The 15,041-nt window shown below is 45.2% G+C and overlaps 1 protein-coding gene across 4 annotated transcripts in view; it reads left to right on the forward strand.

Moving 5' to 3' along the window:
- The window catches only part of ATP7B (ATPase copper transporting beta), a 249,017-nt gene that overhangs the window by 206,166 nt on the left and 27,810 nt on the right, over nucleotides 1-15,041 (forward strand). For all 4 annotated transcript variants that reach the window (XR_010206109.1, XM_063951945.1, XM_063951951.1 and 1 more), the window contains 3 exons: nucleotides 8,705-8,908; nucleotides 13,782-13,899; nucleotides 14,898-15,000. Coding sequence is in view for 3 of the 4 variants with exons in the window: in XM_063951945.1 (XP_063808015.1) it covers nucleotides 8,705-8,908; nucleotides 13,782-13,899; nucleotides 14,898-15,000 (425 nt within the window). In the remaining variant the exon portion in view is untranslated. The remainder of the gene's footprint in view (nucleotides 1-8,704; nucleotides 8,909-13,781; nucleotides 13,900-14,897; nucleotides 15,001-15,041) is intronic.

A 15,041-nucleotide genomic window follows, 5' to 3' on the forward strand; every position in this document is an offset into this window, starting at 1 on the left:
TGGTCCTTCCCATCTGTCAATAAGGCAACCTGAGCGTAGAAAATTTCGTATCATTACATAATCCCCAGGTTCAATGTCATGACAATTACTATCAGGTAGATCAGGGATCACCAACTTTAGATTATCATTTTGATTCCTTAACTGTTTACTCATGTTAATCAAGTACTTTACAGTTACTTCATTGTTACATTTCAAATCATCCTGAGGGTTAATCATGACATGCGGTTGTCGACCAAATAAGATTTCAAAGGGGGACAGATTAAGAGGGGACCTGGGAGTGGTTCTGATACTGTACAATACAATGGGTAAAGCTTCTGGCCATGTCAATCCTGTCTCTGCCATCACTTTACTCAATTTATTTTTAATAGTGCTGTTCACTCTTTCGACCTTCGCACTCGCCTGTGGACGGTACGGAGTGTGCAGCTTGCTATCAATTCCCATCAACTTACACATTCCTTGAAAGACATCACCTGTAAAATGGGTACCCCTATCACTTTCGATTATTCTAGGGATACCATATCTACATACAAATTCCTGCACAATTTTCTTAGCTGTAAACATAGCGGTATTTGTAGCTGCAGGAAATGCTTCGACCCAATTCGAGAAAACATCTATACAAACAAGTACATATTTCAAATTCCGACAAGGGGGTAATTGAATGAAGTCAATTTGTATTACCTGGAAAGGGCCGCCGGCAGGTGGGATATGGGATGGTTCTGTAGGTATTGCCTTTCCAATATTCTTTCTCAGACAGGTAAGGCATGACATTGCTCTTTTACTCGCATGAGAGGAGAATCCTGGGGCGCACCAATAGGCTCTTACCAATTTGCACATTCCCTCCTTGCCTAGATGAGTCAGCCCGTGAGCTGCTTCAGCCAGACATGGAAGATATGCTCTGGGGGCCACTGGTTTACCATGTCCATCCGTCCAGAGTCCTGAGGACTCTTGGCCACATCCCTTTGCCTTCCAGACTGCCTTTTCCTGTGTGGAACACAAATTTTGCATTTTACACAACTTCTGTGTGTTGATGGTATTGAATACCATCAGTTGTGTGGTGTCTGTCTGTATGGGGGTAGCAGCTGCTAACTTAGCAGCTTCGTCTGCTCGGCTGTTACCAAGTGATACCGGGTCTTGGCTATATGTGTGTGCTTTACATTTGATAACAGCCACTCTGTCGGGTTCCTGTATCGCTGTTAGAAGCCTTTTTATGTGAGCTGCATGCGCTACCGGTGTACCAGCTGCCGTCATGAAATTTCTGAGGCGCCATAGGGCTCCGAAATCATGGACTACCCCGAATGCGTATCTAGAATCGGTGTAGATATTGGCTGACTTACCCTTAGCCAATTCACATGCTCTGGTTAGGGCGACCAGTTCAGCAACCTGGGCTGAGTGAGGTGGGCCTAGCGGTTCCGCTTCTATGGTGTCTTGGTCATCTACGACTGCGTATCCAGTACACAAGTCTCCCGAGTCTGACTGTCTGTGACAACTACCGTCCGTGTAGAACGTGAGTTCTGCATCTTCCAGTGGGTTGTCACTGATGTCAGGCCTTGCGGTAAAATTTTGGGTCAAATATTCCATACAATCATGTGTATCTTCCTTTGTATTAAATCCTCCTTCCCCAGCACTCTCACCTTCCACCCTTTGTGCCTGACCAGGCACACCTGGGAGATATGTTGCAGGATTTAATGCACTGCATCTCCTTATGGTGATGTTTACGGGGGCCATTAGTGCTAATTCCCATCTTGTAAACCTCGCTGAGACGTGTCTGGTTTGGGCAGAATTCAATAAGGCTGATACCGCATGTGGCGTATGGATTGTGAGGTTGTGGCCTAGCACGACATCTTCGCTTTTTGTCACTAGCAATGCTATCGCAGCAACGCTTCGCAAGCATGTGGGGAGGGATCGCGCTACCGTATCTAGCTGAGCGCTGTAGTATGCAACTGGCCTGCTGGCATCACCGTGTTTTTGGGTTAGTACGCCTGCCGCGCAACCAGCACTTTCTGTTCCGTATAGTTCAAAGGGTTTCCCATAGTCTGGCATACCTAGTGCTGGTGCCTGCGTTAGGCACTGTTTGAGTCTCTCAAATGCTGTTTCGGACTCGTCTGTATGCGAAATCCTATCAGGTTTGTTCGAGGAGACCATTTCCTGCAAAGGTAACGCTAAAATGGAAAACCCTGGGATCCAATTACGGCAATACCCACACATTCCTAAAAACGTTCTGATCTGTTGCTGGGTTTGTGGCAGGGTCATGTCTCTAATTGCTTGGATTCTATCAGCGGTCAGGTGTCTCAGTCCTTGTGTTAGACAGTGTCCCAAATATTTTACCTTAGTTTGGCATAATTGCAACTTGTCTTTGGACACCTTGTGTCCGGTGTCTGAAAGATGAAACAGGAGCTGTTTCGTATCCTTCAGAGATGCTTCCAGTGAATCTGAACACAGTAATAAATCGTCCACATACTGTATCAATACTGATCCACTGTCTGGTTGGAAAGACTGTAAACAATCATGCAAAGCCTGAGAAAATATACTATCTATGAAACCTTGGGGCAATCGAGTCCACGTGTATTGGACTCCTCTGTATGTGAATGCAAACAAATATTGGCTGTCAGGGTGCAGAGGTACCGAAAAGAAAGCGGAGCAGAGGTCAATAACAGTGAAAAATTTGGCAGTGGGAGGGATTTGCATTAGGATGACAGCTGGATTTGGCACTACGGGGAACTGACTCTCAACTATTTTGTTAATCCCCCTTAGATCCTGCACTAGCCTGTAACCCCTCCCCCCACTCTTCTTAACAGGGAAGATGGGACTATTGGCAGTGCTGGACGTTCTTACCAGAATGCCCTGTTGTAGCAAGCGCTCTATTACTGGGTAAACTCCTAACTCCACCTCTGGCTTCAGAGGATACTGTGGGATTTTTGGAGCTATCCTACCATCTTTTACTTGTACAACTACTGGAGCTACGTTTGCCATTAATCCAGTGTCCTGTCCGTCTTTTGTCCAAAGTGACTCTGGTATCTGAGATGTCATCTCTTCTACTTGGGATGGATTCCTATTTGTCATAATGGTATGTGACATTAATTTTGATGGGGAGTCTAACATGTCTCGCACTTCCTGAGCGTGTTTCTCAGGTATGTCCAAGAATACACCTTCAGGAGTACAATAAATGACGCACCCCATTTTACACAGTAAGTCTCTTCCCAGGAGATTGGTTGGTGCCGATGCAGCCAGCAAAAAGGAATGCTTGGTATGCAAAGGCCCTATTGTAATCTCGGCTGGTTTGCTAACAGGGTAGTGCTGGACTACTCCTGTTACTCCCATGGCTGGAATTGTCCTACCAGTGGTCCTCATGCCCACTGTCGAATTTATCACTGACTTGGCCGCCCCTGTGTCTACAAGAAAGTTCAAAGTTTTACCAGCTACATTAATTGCGACCTCGGGTTCACTTTCAAGGTTGGCAATCAATTTCACTGGCTGCAGATTACAGGTATGGCCACACCCCTATTGGGTATGGTGACCTCCCTGAATCCCGCTGGCAGCAACTATTTGTGAGGGAGATAGTTGGGAACTACCAGAGGCATGCCAGTCTCTGTTTGGGGGATATCTTTTTGTTTCCCCTGTATGTGGCTCATAACTCCGTTTCTGCGGACCTTGCTCCCAATGTCGTGTGTCGTGTCGTTGTCTAGGGGGTTGGTATGATCTTTGCGAATTTTTCGCTCTACAGTCTCGTGCATAGTGCCCCTGTCTTTGACAAGAATAACATGTTATCATAGTTGACTTACCCACAGGGTTGGATGGTACATACGCAGGCTGCTTTGTGGTCAGAGCCTGTATACTTACTGACATTAGCTTATCACTCTGCGACTCCCTGTGTCTGGTGATGTTTCGGTCGTGATCAATAGCAGCCTCTCTCAAAGTGGACACTGACAGACCTCGCCAACATGGTTGCGTGGTCTGTACCCTTGCCTTTAATGTTTCCTTCAAACCATCCATTAGTACAGATACTGCTACTTCTCGATGGTTTGGATTTGTCCTAATGTCCTCTATACCAGTGTACTTTGCCATTTCTAATAGTGCCCGGTGGAAATATTCTGCAGCTGTTTCTGACTCTTTTTGTTTAATGGAAAATATTTTGTTCCATTTAACAACTGCTGGGAAATGCTCCTTTAACTGTAAGTTTATCCTTCTTACGTTATCTTTGTTGTACACATCTGTAAGAGGTACATCCAGATCTAGTCCACAATCAGCTAAAAATTGAGCTGAGTCGACATTGGAGGGTAAACAAGCTTTTAGCAATATCTGCCAATCTTTATTATTGGGCTCTAAAGTGTTTCCTAAGTCTGTGATGTATTTTTGGCTGGCAACTAAATCTTTTCTAGGGTCAGGGAATTCAGACACTATGGTCCTTAATTCCATTCGGGAAAATGGGCTGTACATGGCAATGTTCCTTATGGGAGTGGCTCCTGATACATCTGTTTTCCCATTGGGAACTGCTATTACCCTAACAGGAGTAATTCTAACAACCTCATTCTGTGTAGATTCTACAGCTTGTGGTGAAATAGTCTCAGCATAATGCATGGTGCCGTACTTACCAGTTGATACGACCTCACCTATCCCTCCGCTAGGGGCCTTTACTAATCTCGTGGGTGTTGCTGTGCCTACTGTGGTCTCTGCTATGGTGGCTGCTAGAGAGAGCGCTGAAATCGTTGTCGCTTCGTCCTCTTGATCACACTCCTGAGGAAAGTTCAAAACAGGGTACAACTTGCACGGGTTAATACTTGCATGGGTTAATGGGTTAACATTATCATTAACATTTACACAGTTACTAAGTGATTTTGTGTTACACCTTAGTGCGTCTTTCTCCGTAATCAACTTCTCTCCTGATATATATGGTGGCGGCGGGGCCGTGGCAATCAGTTTTCTGTTAGAGCCAGATCCCGCCGCCTGAGCCAAACCTCTCTGTATCTCACCTTCCTGTTGCCACAACTGTAAATAATCATAATGCTGAACTCGTCTCTTTGTTGATTTTATGAGACATATCCTCCTCCTTAAATTTTGTAACACCTCTGGGCTGAAGCTACCTATTCTTGGGAATTTCTCCCGGTCTTGTACCGTCATTCTCTCCCATTCATCACATAAAACCTCTGTGTGACTTCCATATTTCTCACACATGATATACCTGGCCGACCCAATTGGTCGGACCACTGAATCAACCCGAACCGAGGTTGATCGCCCCCTACCTGAACAACTGGCCCCCATAACTCTGCAGGCGTTGCTTGCTCTACCTCTGATCTCTATATCAAGGTCTTCAGCGAACCCTTACAGAAAACCAGATTGTTCACAATAGGCTGACGGTGGCGGTTTACCGAGTACCCCACTCACTCGCCCACGCCGACCAATGCGACCTGATCACACCGATATGGTGCTGGCGCACTCGACCCAGGGCACCTATAAAAAACGTTGTTTACTGGAACATGCGAGGGTTATCCGCAGAACACTTACTCTTTCCAGTAAAGGTGAGGTTTGTCAGATAGTTCCTGAGTGACCAGCGAACTTCCCTTCTTGAAAAATAAAAAATTACACAAATCACGTCAGAATGTACAAATAGCGTTTGTGACCCCTTTACTCTAATGGTACTAGGTCAGATTACTAACTACTGTACACAATTACGTGCGGTCCAGTCGTTCAGTACACAAACAACTAAGCTTGTGTACGGAAAGACCAATGGAATCGAAACTTACGACTGCGAATTCCTTCAGCCAGAGCTTGTACGGCCTATATGGGTCTTGCACCAACCCTTCTCTTGGTGTTGTGCCTCTGAACTGTATAGCGGACTTCCCTGTTTACTGTACCTGGACCTGCTGGTCTACTATGACCTCCTGGTCTTGTTCTGTACGACCTCCTGGTCTGACCTCCTGGTCTTGTTCTATACTGGTCCGCTATACTCTAATGCTCAAATATTATGTTTAACCAAGGATGCCTCCCTAGCCACCGTGCACGTCACTTACACGCGTGTACCTCACGAGTACTCGACTTTTCTTGTGGTTCAACCTTTAAGTTATATAAACTTATGTGATACAAAAACACTCACTCATCACATGTACACTTTTGCTTCTATTTCTATTTCTGCGCAGAAATTTTTCTTTAGCCCAGCTGTGTTACCAATTAGGAGCAGGATCTGTTAATTTAAATTTTGGATTTCCAAAAATAGACTTGCGTTATTTATCGCCTGTGGCGCTATTTACCGCTTTGCGTTACTTACCGCGTTGCGTTAAAAATCAACTTATCGTGACTTGAGCTACGTGGGCGTAACCGGACGCTCCGCTGCGTAATGTACGCTGCGTGCGTCTGCCTTTGGATTACGTACACAAGTCTTTTGTTAGGGACACGTGTACGCAAAGCAAAGATCCACCGTAACACAATTTATATTTTTATCAATGTAGATGATCCCTGGTCATCTACCACACAACACACTGACTTCGCCTTATCTCCCAGGCAAAACTGTGTGTTTGTCTATCTTTTAACTATATTACCTCTACTCTTAAACTATGAAATAACGGCAAATCTTTTTTTAGCACTTCTATCGACTATAAAACTGGCAGACAGGAGAGTGATATACGAAAATGAAAAAGAAAAAGAAATGCAGATATATATGTGTGCGTGCGTGTGTACGCAAGACAGAAAAATACAGTTTTAAAAGACACTAGCGTTTTGTTCTTACCTCCGGTTCCCGGATTCCTTCAGCACTCTTTTATCTAAGCGAAGCAGACGCTTATCCCGTCAGCACTACGAGACAACCTCTCGCCCTTTGCTGAGGGATAATGTCTGCTGATCTACCTAGTGCAGATATGTGAAGGACAGGACGAGCCGCCAATTGATAAAGCTAAATATTTATCGTGTATATAACCCTTTATGAGGTCTAAGAACACTGTACGCTATCTACGTAAGAAGTACCGTAAGGGTACGCAAGTTGCGTATCGATCGCTTAGCCGTGATCGAGACGCTCAGGCGTCACGTTCACTCACGGCCAAGTGATCGCAGGCAGGCAGACTATTGGCTGTTGACTTATCGTAATGATTCGCTATAGCGTAGCAGCGCTCGGGACCACGAGGAGATCACCAGCGATGCAGACGCTTACAACGTTAAACCTTTATATCTATACCTTTAACAGTGAGATACGCAGTATACCTTAGTGTAGAGACAGAGTGTAAGTGCAACCTGGTGTAACCTGATTAACTACAAAGCTGCTTGAGCGTCACCGACGCTCAGAGAATACTTAACCCTTATAAAGAATACACAGATACCTGGGCTTAGGGTCCGAAACCTATTATATGTATTATAACTATTATACTCGCAAAAGGAATCACAGTACAAAGCATACACTACAATATAACATAAACCAACTAACCAGATAACTACACGGGAAATACAATACAATACAATTCAAGTCTAATCAAGGAAAAATACGAGAGAAAGAGAAGAGAGGGAGAGAGAGAAATGGCTCACAGTAAGACAATATGATTACGGAGAGAACTTACGCACAAGGGGAACGATCGCATGCGCCTCGATATCCAGCTCCCGATTATCAGCAATGAGAACCGTTGAAGAGAGTGAAGTTGGATATGGTCGGCCTGCTATTTATGCCCCACACACAATACAATTCAATGGTCCCTACAATCTCATTGTTCATTGGACACAGGAATTCGGCTTCGCATTATAACAAAAGGTCATAGGTTGATTCATACAGGTGGGCTGTGACTATTTCCAACTGCTCAGGTGGGAGGGAAACTGGGTTTCCCGCCGCATGGGTAATAAAGTGCAAATAAAGTAAATGTTCATAAACTTCTTATGTCCATAACTATTCGCACGAGCGATTGATCTGCTTCAAACCAACACCGGAATATTTCTAATTAAATATTCTTCCGATGGATACTAAACACCACTGTATTACTCCTATCTGACCCTTCGTATCAAACAAAGAGGGATTCCTCTGTTCATAAACATTCTATATTAACCAAACTTTCAGAATCTATCAAAGGGACCATGATCTACAAAATACATTATTAGTGAAAATATGTAATGATTGAGTCGCACGCTACAACCACATAAACTCTACCGTAAATACGCATACCATGCGCCTGCGGGTGCCCGCGACTGTGAGTATGCGCACGTACGGGAGAGCGTACGCATGCGCAGCACGGACCTGTGTGAGGTGCAAATATGGTAGTGTGCATAGAGATATTTTTCTGACTTTGACAGTCTGAAATATGCCAACCATAGACCACGTTAGTGGCTCTGCAGAACAAGTATTAGTTGGTTCTACAATGCCCAGAAAGAATCCGACCATGGTAGCTACCAGGGTCGAACCCACCACTTAGGGTTGTATTTATGAAAACAGGCGCAAAGGAAAAGAAAGAGTTGCCCATGGCAATCAGATTCCATTTTCCTACTTCAGCTTATTACACTACCTTTTTCTTTTGCGCCAGTTATCAGTAATGTTCACACGAGTACTTCTTGACTAAGTTGATGGTGTTGTGATATGTGTTGAAACAAATGTAGACAAACTGGGATATTTGTATATGTAAAACTAAAACTCCCAGCATGCTCTACTTATTGTAAACCATGTAAGAGCGATCGTCTCTGTACTCTGTGTGAGGAACTAACATTGTGCTGTAGGGATCCTCTTACAAGTCTTTGATCCTTGCAGGTTGGGATCAGGAAGGTGTTTGCAGAAGTCCTTCCCTCTCACAAAGTGGCCAAAGTCCAAGAACTGCAGAATGAGGGGAAGAGAGTGGCCATGGTGGGAGATGGCGTCAACGACTCCCCAGCACTGGCCAGAGCCGACGTCGGTATCGCCATTGGGACTGGAACTGATGTAGCCATCGAAGCTGCAGATATCGTTCTCATCAGAGTATGTTGCTATTTAATTATGTATACAATTGAGTTTTATTATTACCATCTACTAGTTTGTGTCTGGGGGTGGAATTTGGCCCCTGAGTTTTGGTGTGAAATAAGGATCAGATTGCCGATATGTTCACATGCAACAACGTGACAGAAATACTGTGATCCCAATCATCCAGCGAGAATGTGAGCCTGTTTCATTGATTCAATCAGATGAATCGCCTGCATATGGTGATCTACATGCCATAGGTTATTGCCACTGCATACCTCCCAACATGATCCTCTCCAAGAGGCACACACTTCTCTGCTCCTGGACTTTTCTCTTAATTTATGAGTGCCGGCACCTGTGTTGAACAGGTTAATGGATAAGAAAGGTGTTTCAGCACAGGTGATGGCAATCATACATTAAGGAGGAAGTCCAGAAGCAAAGCATTCTGTCCCTCCTGGAGAGGGTCATGTTGGGAGGTATGCATTGTACCGTCTACCAGGGACGTGCGGTGAGGTAAATGGCTAAGGAGGCACTGGCTAGTACCAGAGCCAGATTTACACACACTGTATGAGCCAAGGGGTTCATGTGGACATAATGCAAAGTTGCAGAGGTATAAACTCCTGGAAATTTGGTGAGTGCTGATCAGAGGAGTGCAGACAAGGTAGGCAGGGGAGTCAAAGTTTTGGCTATAAAAATGATTAGAATAGTACAAAGAAGACATTTAAAAAATATTCTTTGTATTTTTCATATACTTTATACAGTCAAACCTCTGGCACAAACGTTAGTATGACAGGAAAGGCTCTGCCTCACCCCACCGCACATCACTGCCGTCTACCACCTAGACAATTACATGGGTCCTGTTACAGGGGCACCTTCTGAAGGAGGTACCTGGAGTTGGTGATCATCTCTTTACATCACACCTTGATCATTTCTGCTGGAAAGTTCTACGAAAACATGAAGATGATCTATTGTGGAATTTATCATTGATAAACAAAGGGTACATTGATAAAAAGTTGTTTTGTCATTTAGATAATGAAATAGTTTTTTTAAACCCTATAGCAGAAGTGTTCTAGGTAGACGTCACACCTTTAGCTGACACGTTCCAGGTAGAAACGTTTCGTGTATGCTATTAGTAGAACTGAAACTTTCCCGTTAGAAAAAAATGGTGTCGGTACTCAGTACTGTTGGGTGCGATTAGACAGAAAGTACTGCTTCTATCATGCCCTCAGTGCTTCTGCAGGAGTCACCATATCACCAGTGCACTCCTAAAATGAACCAATGATCTATATTTCCATGGTCTCCCTACTGATGCTGTTTTTAGTCTTATGATGTGCGTACAACAACCCTGATATACTCGGCTACATTGCTTGTTTAGTTTGTAGCCTGGTTTAAAATCTGTTGATCCTATTTGGAAACAGAACATATTTTTAAAATCCAACATCTGCCTTCACCTACATTCATGTTATATGGCCACCGTGATTAATACTTGGGGACCTATTCATGGTCACTAATGGGTCTGTTACACATGCAGAAACACTGGTTTACTCATATTTTAAGTGTTAGGCCCATTCATTATTAAGGGCCCGATGTGGCTGCCCAGTATTCATCAAATCCACTAACTAAAAGTCTCCTGAGTTTGCCTGTTGGAAAGTACAGATGGCGTTGGTTCCCGGAGCCCTGATCCTACCTATGGGAAGCAGGTCAAAGTTGTTAAGAGGGTTCTGACCAGATCACTGTGTCCTCTCTGGTGGAATCATATGTGGTAGTAATCACTGGTTTTTGGTGCAGATGTCCCCATTGCACTGCTGTGGTATTTTAGTATTCACCATCGTTGTCCCCAATAGGCACCTTGTTCCCTTGCTTGCACAATTTCCACCATTGGTTTATGTGTGAGGCTTTTCTAGATATCTCTAGGCTAATTAATAACAGAGGGACCCTCCAAAAGTCAATTCCAATTTGTATGCAATGCCGATATTTACACAGTCGAGCGATTGTCAGCTCAGTGTTCATGTGCCGCCATTGCTGGGAGCATCTCAACCTACATAAGTGATCCCGTACGCAGAAAACATGGCGCCAGCATCTCACCTCCCACAACCATTTTGACTAGAAGGTTACTCAGTTTATTGGAGGTTCTGCGACCAGTGCTGCGTGTTTGTACGCAGACACCGGGTACTGCAGGGCTGCCAGTGGGTGTCTCAGTACATTTCCAAGCAGGTGTGGCATTACCATATTTTCAGACGGTAGCTGTGTTAAAAATTGCTGCTGCGATTGCATTAACATCTACATCGGAATCAGGACCTGAGTGTACTTGTAGAATTATTCGAATATGCTTGTACGAACGAATTCTTCATATATACTGGTAATAAATAGTTTAAATAAATTATATTAATTATATTTCTTATTTTTACTAAATAAAATCTTAGATTTAGAAGCATAAAATACCTGATAATAGCTTTTAGTGTAGACCTTAGAGAACAGATATTATCTGTACCCCACTCTGGCATGCAGGGAGCTAAAATGCACAAGTTGACCTTTCCTTCTCATATACAGTATTCCAGGGGTGGGCAGACTTTTGGAGTCTGCGATCTACTTTGAAAGCTAAAAAGCTTTTGTGATCTACCTAGGAGGAATAATATCGCACGCCGCAGACGTGCGCGCAAAAATAGGGGCGTGGCATAACAAAAAAAGTGGGCGTGGTATAGCAAAAAGTGGGCGTGGTATAACAAAAAAAGGGACGTAGCCTTGCTGCACAGAGTGTAATGACTGCCTTACACGAAATAACACATTGGCCCCCACAGGTAAAAACCTCAAACACATATGCCCCCACAGTGCCAGATACACATATGCCCCCACAGTACCATGTGCCCACAGTGCCAGATATGCCCCCACAGTGCCAGATACAGATATGCCCCCACAGTGCCATGTGCCCACAGTGCCAGATATGCCCCCACAGTGCCAGATTACTGATATGCCCCCACAGTGCAATGTACCCCCAGTGCCAGATATGCCCCCACAGTGCCAGATACAGATATGCCCCCACAGTGCCATGTGCCCACAGTGCCAGATATGCCCCCACAGTGCCAGATACAGATATGCCCCCACAGTGCCATGTGCCCACAGTGCCAGATATGCCCCCACAGTGCCAGATTACAGATATGCCCCCACAGTGCCATGTGCCCCCAGTGCCAGATATGCCCCCACAGTGCCAGATACAGATATGCCCCCACAGTGCCATGTGCCCACAGTGCCAGATATGCCCCCACAGTGCCATGTGCCCACACTGCCAGATATGCCCCCACAGTGCCAGATACAGATATGCGCCCACAGTGCCATGTGCCCACAGTGCTAGATATGCCCCCACAGTGCCAGATTACAGATATGCCCCCCCACAGTGCCAGATATGCCCCCACAGTGCCAGATACAGATATGCCCCCACAGTGCCAGATATGACCCCACAGTGCCAGATACAGATATGCCCCCACAGTGTCATGTGCCCACAGTGCCAGATATGCCCCCACAGTGCCAGATACAGATATGCCCCCACAGTGCCATGTGCCCACAGTGCCAGATATGCCCCCACAATGCCACATATGACCCCACAGTGCCACATACAGATATGCCCCCACAGTGCCAGATTACAGCTATGCCCCCACAGTGCCATGTGCCCACAGTGCCAAATATGCCCCCACAGTGCCAGATATGCCCCCACAGTGCCATGTGCCCGCAGAGCCAGATATGCCCCCACAGTGCCAGATATGCCCCCACATTGCCAGATATAGATATGCCCCACATTGCCAGATATGCCCCACATTGCCAGATATGCCCCCACTGAGCCATGTGCCCACAATGCCAGATATGCCCCCATAGTAGAGCTCACCGGAGTGGAGAGCGCAGCGCGCGCTTCTCCTGTCTGCCGCCCTGCTTCTCAGTGTGATCTCCGACGGTGACGGCAGCACGTATATCTCAAATCAGGCGCCGGTCCGCGAGCTCTCATTGGCTAACGAACCGGCACCTGATTTGAGCTATACACTCCGCCGTCACTGCCGCAGACCAGACTGAGGAGGCAGGGCGGCAGGCAGGAGATGCGCGGCTTCGGGTGGCTGGACGACGGATCGCGATCGACTGGTCGCATGTCCGCGATCGACCAGTCGATCGCGATCAACTGTTTGGCCACCCCTGCAGTATTCTATCAATAGTTGCAAAATATTTATTGACTTATTTTTAAATACAAAGTTGATTACCCTGTATCATTTTCTAATGTCTACTTATGTATTTTTGGGGTAATTCCGATCTGATCGCTGAGCTGTGTTTTTTGCTGCCCTGCGATCAGATAGTCGCCGCCTACAGGGGGAGGGGAAAGCCTGTGCAAGTGTGTGATCGCTTCTGTAGTAGAGCTGCACAAAAATCAGTTTGTGCAGTCTCTGCGCAGCCCAGGACTTACTCCGCCGCTGTGATGTAATCTTGCTGATCGGGGCCAGAGCTGACGTCAGACACCCTCCCTCAAAACGCCTGAGCCCGCCTGCGTTTTTCTGGACACTCCTGACGGTCAGTTGCCACCCACAAACGGCCTCTTCATGTCAATCACCTTTGCGAACGCCCTTGCGTTTGGATTTTTCGCACCATCCCGTCGCTAGGCGCAGATGCCTGTTGCTGTTGTGCGACCTGCCGGCACATAGCGGGTCATACGCATGCGCAGTTCAGATCTGATCGCCCGCTGTGCGAAAACGCACAGCAGCGATAAGATCTGAATTACCCCCTTTGTATATGCTATTTATCTATATAATGATATATAAGAAGGTGTTATTCCAATAGAGAGTGAATAAGGTGGGCACGCTGAGGCTGGAACGGTTCTATTACTTGGTAACCATTTCCTTGTTTGCGGTTTGTGTTGCAGAATGATTTGCTTGATGTTGTTTCCAGTATTCACCTCTCAAAGAGAACAGTGAGAAGAATAAGAATTAATTTTATTTTTGCACTGATATATAACCTTCTTGGCATACCCATTGCAGCAGGTATAATTGAAATTATAATATGTTATTATTGTTACTAATATTATCATATTTTTGAAGATTTTTTTTAATGGTGTATACAGTATATCTCTCAATCAACACACATAATCCTGGATGTACACTTTATAGTAGGGTAAACAACCATCAAGAATTACAAACAATTATTATATAATTTAAGAAACTGAGCCTGTCATTGTTCTAGCCAGTCCTCGATCTAGTCAGCCTGGGCTGATTATCACTGTAACAGGGAAATGAGTAGTGTGGGACCCCTGGTATAATAGACGCCAGAGCTGATGCCTTTCATCAGAGGTTGTGCTGAGGCTCTTCTAGAAACCCTGGTCTGTGTGGGTCTGAGTTATGCCTCATAGGAACCCTCAAATTGCCGATCCCCCTGAGTACCCATTATAATGGTAAGGACTCTGAGACACTAGTTCATTATATTGAAAACTGTGAATTGGAAATACACTCACAACTCTCACCCAAATAAACTTTCATTCAATAAAATACACCTTTCCCCCCACACCCTTTTAGACAAAAGTGTTTTATATAATTAGGCTCTTTACGGTCCTCCTTACATGGTCCAGCATACCCAGGGCTGTCCGGACAGAAACAGTACTACTGTGAGGTGTGAAAAAGAAGGACAGTCACACTGCATGCAGTAGACGGTAAAATACATGTACTGTAAATACAGTGCCACCCACAAAAAGCGCTGTACGCTTGCCAATGTTACAGTATTATGTTGGAGCGACTTTAGTTTTAGCTCTTCTTTACTGACTGAAAGTGGCAACATAACACAGCAGGTTACGCCTTAGAACAGGGATCAGGCAGATGCAGATTTATTCCTTCCAGTTCCTATTGTTCCTATATGTAAAACATACATACTATAAAATGTATCATTGATCTCAGTTACAGCTCTGTTGATGCACTGTGTGATTATCTTTGTATATAGAACTTCACATGCATCTGGTCTTCATAGAAACATTTCTGTATCTCCTTACAAGGTGTCTTTCTGCCGCTGGGGTTGGTCTTACAGCCCTGGATGGGATCAGCAGCCATGGCAGCGTCCTCTGTCTCTGTGGTTTTGTCTTCACTGCAACTGAAGTGGTAAGTTCTAATGATACTGATGTGGTCTCAGGACTGAATGA

Source organism: Pseudophryne corroboree, chromosome 2 (genome assembly GCF_028390025.1).
Source record: "Pseudophryne corroboree isolate aPseCor3 chromosome 2, aPseCor3.hap2, whole genome shotgun sequence".
NCBI classification, from domain to species: domain Eukaryota; kingdom Metazoa; phylum Chordata; class Amphibia; order Anura; family Myobatrachidae; genus Pseudophryne; species Pseudophryne corroboree.